This window comes from Lipotes vexillifer, unplaced genomic scaffold, assembly GCF_000442215.2.
Source record: "Lipotes vexillifer unplaced genomic scaffold, Lipotes_vexillifer_v1.1 scaffold177, whole genome shotgun sequence".
NCBI lineage: Eukaryota > Metazoa > Chordata > Mammalia > Artiodactyla > Lipotidae > Lipotes > Lipotes vexillifer.
The window spans coordinates 592,151-603,975 of record NW_006796206.1 but is presented as its reverse complement, the minus strand read 5'-3'; the positions used below and the strand labels follow the sequence as shown (position 1 = coordinate 603,975).

Here is an 11,825-nt window from a genome sequence, read left to right as displayed (position 1 = left end):
TCCCCTCTCCCTCCCCTCCCCCCTCTTCCCTCCCTCTCAGGGCCAACCCCCATGCTCTCACCTCAGTCCCTTTGTCTTCTGAGACCACTCCCCTCCCCCCACCTCCTTGTTGACCCTTGACTAGGAAGAGAGCTCTTTGTCCTTAAGAATTAATTACCATGTGGTATTATTTAACTTTTTCTTTTGTTCCAGTTGTTGGCAAGCAGAAATTTTCATATAACTACTCTGGCTGAAGAATTAATATTTCGATACTTGTCAGACGAACTGTCTGACAGAAAGAGAATTTATGACGAAGAAATGACGGAGCTTTCAAAGTAAGTCCCCATGCTCCAGGTACTTGGTGTTTTCAGGCTAAAGAAGAAAATCCTTGTTAATCTCACGGCTTTATCTCATTTTTTCCCCCTGCCTTTGGCAGAGAAATTAGCCTCCAAAAAAATTAAGTACAAAGAGTTTATGTGAATTTAATTGAAAAAGTTTGTAAGAAATATTTCAAAAGTGTGTTTTGACAATATTATATGGTTGCTTTTTGTATCTAAATAAGCAATGCTGAATTTTTCAGAATTGAAAAGGCACAGGACATAGAAGGGAAAAAGGGATTACCACTGAAAATAGGCTTGACCGTTATTTTTTCTCTTCTAAAGTGATTAAAGTGTTGTGTTGTAGTGACCTGTAAGTATTGAGACCTTATCATTCTTCTACTCTTTTTTTATTTAGAACTCATTACCTTTGATGGCTTTTATCAGAATTTTTTTCTTATTTACTTTTCTTGAGATATAATTGACATCTCACATTGTATTAGTTTCAGGTATACAACATAATGAGTTGATATTTGTGTATATTGTGAAATGATCACCACAGTAAGTCTAGTTAACATGTCTCCGGACATAGTTACAAAAATTTTTTTCTTGTGATGAGAGCTTTTGAAGATGTACTCTCTTAGCAACTTTTTTTTTTTTTTTTTTTTTTGCGGTATGCGGGCCTCTCCCTGTTGTGGCCTCTCCTGTTGCGGAGCACAGGCTCCGGACGCGCAGGCTCAGCGGCATGTGGGATCTTCCCGGACCGGGGCACGAACCCGCGTCCCCTGCAGCGGCAGGTGGACTCTCAACCACTGCGCCACCAGGGAAGCCCTTAGCAACTTTTAAATATGCAGCACAGTATTATTAACAATAGTCACCGTGCTGCACCTTACATCCCTAGGACTTATTTATTTCATGACCGGAACCTTGTGCTGTTTGACCCCCTTCACCCATTTCACCTGCCCCTTCCTCTGGTAACCCTGTCTGTTCTCTGTATCTATGAGCTTGGTTTTGTTTATTTTTAGATTCCACATATAAATGAGGCCCTACAGTGGTATTTGTCTTTCTCTGTCTGACTTATTTCAGGTAGCACAGTGTCCTCAAGGTCATCAGAATGTTTTTATAGTGATCATAAGCGTGGTCTCAGATTAAATAAGAGGGCTTGGCAGGGAACCTGGGTCAGCTGAGAACTTTCTCAAGCTGTGGCCCTTGGCTTTCTTTTCCCACCTAAGCCTGAGGCAAACCTGAGGGGTTTGTAAATGAGAGAGCTGAGGTTGGCTAGCTTCTGCTGTTTCACAGTGACTCTCACTCCCTTCTGTTTCTAACAGCTCCACCTCTAAGTTAACATTTCCCTCACCCCGCAGTCTGACCAGGGATGTGCCCACCTTCGTGTGTGCCATGGCCTTCCCCACCGTGTCCTGTCCGCTCCACGTCTTTGAGCCCCGCTATCGGCTTATGATAAGAAGATGCGTGGAAACTGGCACCAAACGGTTTGGCATGTGTTTATCTGCAGAGCACGCAGGGTAAGGGTTCTAATTAAATGTATCATTTGTCATATATTTTTCTTGAAGAACAGCTTAAGGTGATGTTGAAAACCTCTAGTGTCTCCTATTACGTAACAAAGTATAAGTTCAGGGCCAGCCACAATGTGGTCCCACCCTTCGTTTCTAGCCTCATCTCCTATTCCTTCCTTTGGAATATCATACCTACCAGTCCATTGCCACGTTGTTTGCCCTTCTCTAAAAAAAGTTCATGTTTTCGTGCCTCCATGCTTCCCTCTGTCTGTAATTCTCTTCTAGCTCACCATTATACAAACAAATCTGGTCCAACTTTTTAGGTCTAAAAAAATTGTTACATCCTCCACGAAACCTTTATCCACATAGCCAGAAAACTTTCAGTCTTATAAAAACCCATGGTGCTTGTTTTTTTTGTTGTTTTTTTTAAATAAATTTATTTATTTATTTTTGGCTGCGCTGGGTCTTCGTTTCTGTGCGAGGGCTTTCTCCAGTTGCGGCGAGTGAAGGCCACTCTTCATCACGGTGCGCGGGTTTTATTTTTTTTAATTAATTTATTTTGGCTGTGCTGGGTCTTCGTTTCTGCGCGAGGGCTTTCTCCAGTTGTGGCAAGCGGGGGCCACTCTTTATCACGGTGCGCGGGCCTCTGACTATCGCAGCCTCTCTTCTTGCGGAGCACAGGCTCCAGACGTGCAGGCTCAGTAGTTGTGGCTCATGGGCCTAGTTGCTCCGTGGCATGTGGGATCCTCCCAGACCAGGGCTTGAACCCCTGTCCCCTGCATTAGCAAGCAGATTCTCAACCACTGCACCACCAGGGAAGCCCTGCTTGGTTTTCTGTCTCTTTATGTTTCTCATCATTTTTCTAGGGAAGATGTTCCAAATCAGCAGGCAGCTCCCCTCCAAAGACTGCTCTGGGGACCCCGGGTCCTGCCCAAGTCCTGGCTTCCTGATCCTCTAGGGCTTTGTCGTTGCTGCATGGTCCTGATGAGGTCATTACATCCAAGTTCTAGCTGGTGGAAGAGGTCCTGGTGCTTGTAGGGGATCCTGGAGAAAAGGGGCCCATATCAGTCCCTGCTGCTCACACCTCCGGCAGAGGAGGCTGGGAAATGTAGTCCATCCAGGTGCCCAGGAGTTAGGGGAGAATGGATGTTTAGGGCTATCTGCTAGTTTCCACCGTATATACCTAGGAACATATCTTTCTAAAGGTGTATGTAGAACATTTATGGAGAAAATTCTACAACTTTATTGAAAGATACTCAAGAATGGACAGAGATACTGTGTTCATGGGTACATAGACTCAGTGTCATAGAGAGATGTTCTTTTTTTTTTTTTCATCTTTATCGGAGTATAATTGCTTTACAATGGTGTGTTAGTTTCTGCTTCACAACAAAATGAATCAGTTATACATATACATATATTCCCATATCTCTTCCCTCTTGCGTCTCCCTCCCTCCCACCCTCCCTATCCCACCCCTCTAGGTGGTCACAAAGCACCGAGCTGATCTCCCTGTGCTATGCGGCTGCTTCCCACTACCTATCTCTTTTACATTTGGTAGTGTATATATGTCCATGCCACTCTCTCACTTTGTCCCAGCTTACCCTTCCCCCTCCCCATATCCTCAAGTCCATTCTCTAGTAGGTCTGTGTCTTTATTCCTGTCTTACCCCTAGGTTCTTCATGACATTTTTTTTCTTAGATTCCATATATATGTGTTAGCATACGGTATTTGTCTTTCTCTTTCTGACTTATTTCACTCTGTGTGACAGACTCTAGGTCTATCCACCTCACTACAAATAACTCAATTTCGTTTCTTTTTATGGCTGAGAGATGTTCTTTTTACCCCAGTTGGTCTATAAATCCAAAGTAGATCTGGTCAGCATCACAAGAGGGTTTTTCATGGAATTGCTCAAGCTGATTTTAGAATCGTTATGTTAAAGACCAAGACCATGGTAGTTTTGAAAAACCAGCTGAGAAAGATGGGAGAACATCCCTGCAATAAACTTAGAGGTCCAAGTAAGTAGACCCTTGAAACAGACTATGGAGATAAGCAGATCCACTCATATTTGGACTTCAAATTTATATGTAATTTTGTGAGAAAAGGCAAAACTCCTCAATAAAAGGCACTCAGACAATTAGTGGGTAGTCCAAATGGGAAAAAAAAAAATCTTTTCTCTGCCTTATACTATACACAAAAAGTAACACGTTTACATTCCCAATGTGAGATGTGAAAAACAAAATATTAAAACATTTAAGAGAGAATATTGGGGACTATCTTTACAATTGGCAACAGGGAGAGATTCTTTTCTTACACAAGATGCCGAGAGCATTAGCGAAGAGAAAGAGATGAATGCATTTGAATTATTAAGATTTGATTCATCACAATCAGCATTAGCAAAGTGAAAAAACAGTTTCATAAGTTCCACTTCCACTGGGAATATGGAACATTCAGAAAAGATTTACTACAGATTAGCTACTGAACCTAAGTTTCCTGAACCCGTCAAAGGGCAGGTTGCTCAGGGTAACCGAGGAGAGACAGGTTCTCCAGGTTGAGAGCAGACAGGATCCCTGGCTCACCCATGGCCAAACCCAGGAGAGGGGGAGAATTCAGCTGATTTTTTGGACAAATTTCTAATGGCCTCATGTGGGCAAACATGAGAGCCTCGATCCCCTGGATGCTGCAGAGTTGGAAGCCAAGTTCCTGGCCACAGACCAGGTGAGATGTTTATCGCAGGAACAGGTTTTGTGGCTGAGACCGACTTTGGAGGAGCTGACATGTGAGCTGGGGCACCGAGGCCTCCTTTGAAGGGGCTCTTCAGGGGGCTCCATGTGCACTGCAGCTGTGGATAAGACAGACCCTTAGGAAGGAGGGTGCTTTACTGGCGATCCAGACAGAGGTGTTATAACTCTATGCAGGTGTGTAACTTGGGAGTCCTCCCTCAGCATTAGTTCGGAGGTGTGTAGTGCAGTTTGTTCATTCACTTTAGCATCAAATACCCTTGGGTTCAGATCTCGGCTCTGAATCTTCCTGTGGCCCTAGATCAGTTTAATTTTTCTGAGCCTCCATGTTTCTGTGAGGCTTGGATGAATACGTATGATAAATTGCTCTGTGTAATGCTTGACACATCGTAGGCACGATCGATACCATCAGGACGTGGGGGACAGTGGGAACTGTGACTGGGTAGGGTCACGCGGGAGAGCTTTGGAGTGAGGATACAGTGTCCCAGGCAGCCCCAGTGTGTTGGGGACACGTGGAGGATGCATGTGGTGAAGGGAGGGACCGGTCAGGGAAGGCGAGAGTGCTGGGTCAGCGACAGGTCAGCTGGGGTGTGACAGCCTCACGTGTGACTACACTGGGCTCATGTCGGTAGAACGGTGGGGTCTTGAGGTGTGATGGGGAGACAGGGAGATGAAGACAGTGCTTTTTTAAAAAAATTATTTATTTATTTATTTTTGGCTGCGTTGGGTCTTCATTGCTGCACGTGGGCTTTCACTAGTTGCAGAGAGCGGGGCCCACTCTTCGTTGCAGTGTGTGGGCTTCTCATTGTGGTGGCTTCTCCTGTGGAGGGTGGGCTCTAGGCACACGGGCTTCAGTAGTTGTGGCACGTGGGCTCAGTAGTTGTGGCTCACGGGCTCTAGAGCACAGGCTCAGTAGTTGTGGCGCACGGGCTTAGTTGCTCTGCGGCATGTGGGATCTTCCGGGACCAGGGCCTGGACCCATGCTCCCTGCGCCACCAGGGAAGTCCCAAAGACGGTGCTTGTAGATGCCTTTCTGCGGCAGTTCGTTGGGGAGGGAAACAGCATGGAGGAGGGGAGCAGAGCCTGAGGGGTGGGGGGTGGGGACAGTGTGCTAGTGCCCTGGCCAAGGGGGCTGGGGGGCCACATTTCAGGTCCACCTGTCCCCACCCCACTGGTTAGAAGGGCTGAGGCACAAGTACCCCGTCCCCGCTGGCCCTTCTCTTGCCATGTCGCACATCAGTGTGTTTCTCATCGGCTGCTGGTCTCTTGGAGGAAATAACCTTGCTGCTCTGGCATGGAGATGCTGTTTGTTTCGTTTGGTTTTTTATTCCTTTAAGACCCAGGATTGCATCTGGGGAGAACTGAAGACCCTCCTGCATTTTTAAAGTCAGGGTTGTTTCTCCCGCCTGTTCCTCCAGGATCTCAGAGTACGGCTGCATGCTGGAGATTAAGGGCGTCAGGACGTTTCCCGACGGCAGCTCCGTCGTGGATGCCGTTGGGATTAGCCGCTTCCGGGTTTTGAGCCACTGTCACGGAGACGGCTACGACACGGCAGACACCGAGTATCTGGAAGATGAAAAGCTGAGTAGTCACACCCACGGTGCCAGCTCTGTCCCCTTGCCAGCTGCTGTTTCTGGTCATCTGTGGGCACCGGCCTTGTGGGGCAGAGGGCAGAGTGCGGCGAGGTGAGCTCTGAGGTCTTGGGCGCAGGGAGCTGAGTGTGAGGAAGACACCGAGTGCGGTGGCTCTCAGGGTCCCTCTTCTATGCTGATAACAAATCTGATGAGAGGGTTTATTGACTACCATTGTGGATGATGACTTTTGGGGGTGTATGTATATATTTTAAAATGGTAGCTTAAATAGCTACAACATGAAATAATTTTAGTGTTTTTTAAAAGAAAACTCTCCACTACATATGAATATTTGATTTGTATTATATAAATCAAATTGAGAATGGTCATGTGTGTTATAATCTGATTCCTCACTTTACCTCAATTTTCATAAATGCTGTTGTTTTATAACCAGGAAGGACCTTAGTGCTTTTTTCCCATTTTATAGATGGGAAAATTCTCTCCTAAAGCGGCTGAGCAGCTGGCCGAAGCTTCTACACAAGAGGCAGTGATGAAGCCAGAACAAACCTGGGTCCCCTGGTCCTCAGCCCAGAGCTATTCGTGCTCAGCGTCCCTACCTAGGACTGAGCCTTGCTGGGCAGTGAGAGGGGCCCTGGGCAGCAGGGCGCATCGTCTGAAGCCTAAGGGTCCTCCCCCTGGCATCAGGCTCAGGCCGTAACATATCGCTGTCGCTGTAACATATCTATTGGAATATAATGTGGTGACATGGAATAAAATTTTTAAAATGTTATAACTCTTTGACTTGGTAATTCTACTTCTGAGAAACTATCCTGAGGAAATGACAGCCCCTTCTGTCACACACACGCAAAACCACTTTTGCGTAAATACTTATATTACTTGTATTATTTTAAAATGTATCTTATGTGAATGGTTGAGTAGATTATGGCACATCTCCGATATAGGATTGCATGTACTCATTAAAAATGATTCATGACAACATCGGGTGCGTGCTTATATTAAGAGAAACATCTGGATGTTACAGACGGACAGACAGACAGGGTAGATAGAGGCTCCACTGTGTAAAAAAAAGTGAAGATTTCTATGTTGAGCATATATCGTGTTTATAAAACACTAATGAATTACTGAAGTGTTAGATGCCAGGAATCCGCTCAGCAGACGTGGCCGCAGTCACTGTGTGATGGACACGCGTGTGATAATGAATTGTTGAAAAGGTTGTCTCTTCTCCTTGATCAGGTGGAAGGTCCAGGGTATGAAGAACTCACCGCACTGCATGATTCAGTTTATCAGCAGCCTGTGTCCTGGTTTGCTTCACTTCAGGATCACATGAAAGAACAGATTTTAAGCCATTTTGGGTTAATGCCCGACAGAGAACCTGAGCCTCAGGTATACTGTCCTTTCTTCTTTTATCATGCTGTTATTTTCTGCCGTAATGTGCTAAGACACATTATGCTGAGGGAAAACTTGGCAGTACCTGCTATGCTATTTACTCCATTATGGTCGCTTGTGAACCAGTTCATTTATCAGCAGCCCAAAGAAGCACCTGGTATAGTAGCATGTGCCTTTTGGAGCAAAGCGATAAATGCTTTCTGATTAATACTACACGAAGGTAATTTCTTTTCTCTCAGAAATCAGTTTATTCTGATCGGCTGTCAGCTTCTGTATTTCTCCCACCAACATGGGAAGATTTAGTAGTAATTTTAGTATATTGGCAGGAACACTTTATGTTTTGCGTGGACGATTGCCCTGCACCCAATGAACAGGCGTTGGATAAATGAAGAGACAATCCCCAACTCTCGTTAACTCGGAAGCTTTCCTAGCCCTCGATCCCATCATCGTGGGCTTTCTTCCTGCTCCCAGGACTGCTCTCAGTGACACTGGTTCTTTTAAGTGATGAACGGGCTTCAGGTCTGTGAAGCATTTCTAAGTGCAGATGACTCCACTTCTCCGCATTTGGGTGGCACAGCCAGGTGGGGATGGTGTGCGCTTGTGACTGAGAGTGTATAGTTCGTCCTACTGTGCCCGCTCACCTGTCCTGGAGAAAGGGGGGCAGGGCCACGTTTCAGCAGGTTTAGGGTCAGATGAAATGTCTTTTGTATCTTTTCCATCCATTTTTATGTTCTTTTTCTGTCTCTTGGGGGCTTCTGTCTTTTACCCCCACTTGAGTTCTGTCTTTTCCAAACCCAAGACAGTGCTTTCCGCCTCAGCTCACCTCCGAGTCCTTTCTCACCCTCCAGTCTGTTATAACCCCTCCTCCTCTGTTCTGTAGCCTGGATTCAGAAAGCAAGGTGATTAGACTAACTTGATTGAGGTATGAATCATTCTTTTTTCTAGGAGTTTTTGCTTATTAACCCCAATTAATCTCTAATTGTAACACACTGCATGATGGGAGTGGCTTAAAAACAACAGAAATTTATTATTTTACAGTTCTGGAGGTCAGAAATCCGACACAGTTCTCACCAGGCTATGACCAAGGTGATGGCAAGACTTTATTCCTTCCTGGAGGCTCTACAGGAGAATCCATTCCCTGGCCTTTTCTGGCCTCGGAAGGCTTGCGTTGTTCCTTGCCTCTCACCCGTTTGTCCGTCTTCCAGGCCGGCAGCTTTTGCACCTCTGACCCCTCTTCCACAGTCTCATCTGCCCCTGACCACAGCCCAGAACAGCTCCCTGCTGGAAAGACCCTTGCGATGAGGCTGAGCCCACCGAGGTGGGGGAGATCCAGCATAAGCTCTCCATCTGCAGGTCCCTGACTCACTCACATCCGCAGTGTCCCTCCTGCCGTGTAAGCTGCCATAGCCACAGGCTTCAGGAACTGGGGGGTCAACACCTTCGGGAGACCATTAGTCTTCCTACCACAGAGGATTTTAGGTCCTTTGTGGGAGATATTTTTATGCCAAGGCCCTTCCCATTAATCATGCTGCTCAGTTTCTCCCCACTCTGTAAGATGAGGAGGGAAAGGGAGGGTGTGAATCACACAGAAGGTTGTTCTGTCCAGCACTTGGGTCTTCTTCCCTTGGAGAGGAGACGGGTGCCTTCCACGCAGTGCTGTGGGCTGCCCTGCGCACTTTGGCCTCTGTGTTACTCCTGATCTCTCACGCTGAGCTATGGTGAGTCTAGAGCCACCCTCTCTGGTTCCCAGTTTGGATTCTGAAGTCAAGACATTAGAAGCAGGGCACCTTGGATGTCCTGGTTCCAGTACCAGGACTATTGAGAACAACTTTGTGATCAACTTTTGCTCGGAGCTCATTCCAGAAGTGCCTGCTTGGTTATGTGAAATAAAGGCTATCAGGTCGCTTACTAGTTCATATATATGTATATGTATAATTAATAGTAACTATTAATAATATATAATTGATAGTAATTTCTTATATATATATATTTAACAATAACATATATATAGATGTTTCATATAGAGGTACATTTGTCACTGTATTATAAGGTTTATCTTACTGTAACACTCAAACTTGTGCACATACTGTGTGCTTTATAAACATTGTGCTGTATATGACATATTTAAAACTTAACAGCAACAGAACATTGGAAAGTAGAGGTAAAAATTATAGTCTCCTTTTCTGGCTGGTCATATGTTCTGAACTAGAGCTTTGAGAGAACAAGGGTGACTAATCTATAGCGTTTCCCTGTGGAAGATGCTTCTCTTGTGAGTTTCCTCACATTTAAGTGTGTGACATGACAGTAAGCTTTGTGTTTTGAGGGCTGAATGAATTGTGCAGTAGACCTCAAAGAGAAGACGACATTTAATTCTTGTTCACGTGTCTGTGGGTAAACAAAAGGCCATTTGGGGGGGAACAGGCTTGTATTGTAGGTGCTAATTTTGTGCTTCCCTTTGTTTTGCAGAGTAACCTTAGTGGTCCTGCCTGGTCCTGGTGGATCCTGGCAGTGCTGCCGTTGGAGCGGAAGGCTCAGCTGGCCATGCTCAGCATGATCTCGCTGAAGGAGCGTCTGCTTGCCATTCGGCGAGTATTAGCCATCATCACGCGTAAGATGAATAGTCGGCAAGAGCTGGTTAATAGCCGGGAGAGAAATAATTGATTTTCTCTCTCAGGGTTTCTGGAAGCCCTTGTATTTTTATGAGGAGTTCCAGGCACGGACGAGTAACATCCATCCATCGCGCTTTGTAAAATGCTTGTTGATAGGGTTACAGAATGGAACACTTAGCAAATGTTGACCCCTACTCAAAAGTTGGAAGTCTGTGCCTGGTGGCATCTGACTCTATACAAGGTTAGCCTGAAATTTGAATGGATCCCACTCAAATTTGAATGGATCTTAGGTTGGAAAACAACCTAAGAAAATCTCTCTGAACCAGATGCTTTCGGTGTGTAGTTCACTCACAACAGGGGACAACCCAGATGATTGACGAGTGGTTTAGGTTTTGCAAGAAAGAAGACTCCCTTCCCAGTAAAGTGTTCCCATCAGGCTTTGGAGGGAAATCGTATTTTTATCTGGAAGCATATTTCTCAGAGTACAGGCTAACCAAAAACGCACTTAGGCTTTGTGTGTCACTGTGAAGTTGTCTGTCAAGTGGAGGAATCAAACAGTTGTCTAGTGGCAGGGCTGAAGTTAGTCCTTACCCGAGGAGTAGTACAGAACCGGTTAGAACTGTGTTTTGTGTCCTGCCGTAGTTCAGATGTTGTAAATTGCATGTTTTAATTAAATGAATATCAAAATACAAGAAGGGTACCTTGGATATAGAAAAATCTGAAAACAGTATAGTTGATTTGAGGATATGTACTTAAACACACACACACACAACAAAGAATGAATAAAGGGAGCTAAAACTGTACATGCATTGGGATGTTCAGAATACAACCAAAAGAGTGCAAAGAACCCCTTGGAAACATAACCCTGTCTCATTAATTCAGTGGTTGTGAAGCATGTAGGAGATGTCATCTTTCTACTCAGATTGGCGTTAGAAACTAGGCCCATCAGTAAATTTGAGTTCACCATCTATCCACTAATATATGAAGACATTAAAAAGCTGCTATGAGGGCTTCCCTGGTGGCGCAGTGGTTGAGAGTCCACCTGCCGATGCATGGGACACGGGTTCGTGCCCTGGTCCGGGAAGATCCCACATGCCGCTGAGCCTTCGCGTCCGGAGCCTGTGCTCCGCAGCGGGAGAGGCCACAGCGGCGAGAGGCCTGCGTACCGCAAAAAAAAAAAAAAAAAAAGCAGTGGTATAAATCCCAACCTCTAGTGCATATTGGTGATGTTAATTGGAATAACCATTTGAACCTGAGATACCGAATCGTTCTCGCTGGCGTGACAGCTGGTGCATTTAGTTGGCTTCTTGGTCTGTGAGGTGGATGTTCTTAATGAAGAGATGGTGAGAACCAGACTAGAGAATAAATTACAGCTTTAAGTTTTGCTTTACTTATTCAAGGTATGTGATGTTTTAGTTTTTTTAAATATATTTAATGATACTGAATGTTGGTTTATTAATCCATCAAGCATTTTAATAGAAAGACTTTATAGTTGTATTTGTTTTTACACTGTAGGAGTTTTCAGTAGCTAAAACTCAGTTTCATCATGGGAATGAGCAAACACTATTTTTGTGTAACTTAGAGTCATATAGAGAAAATTTGAATGTATTTTCCAGTCAGAAAATTTGAATGTATTTCCCAGTGCCTCTCATATTGTGAATCTCAAATCTCATTATGGTGTAAAGGCAATTT

The 11,825-nt window shown here is 45.0% G+C and overlaps 1 protein-coding gene across 1 annotated transcript in view; it reads left to right on the top strand.

The window, feature by feature from the left end:
- The window catches only part of LONRF2 (LON peptidase N-terminal domain and ring finger 2), a 43,117-nt gene extending 32,932 nt beyond the window's left edge, over positions 1-10,185 (top strand). The window contains 5 exon segments of the mRNA XM_007468347.1: positions 193-314; positions 1,661-1,819; positions 5,965-6,134; positions 7,379-7,521; positions 9,991-10,185. Of these exon segments, the coding sequence (XP_007468409.1) occupies positions 193-314; positions 1,661-1,819; positions 5,965-6,134; positions 7,379-7,521; positions 9,991-10,185 (789 nt within the window).
- The last annotated feature ends 1,640 nt before the right edge of the window (positions 10,186-11,825 follow it).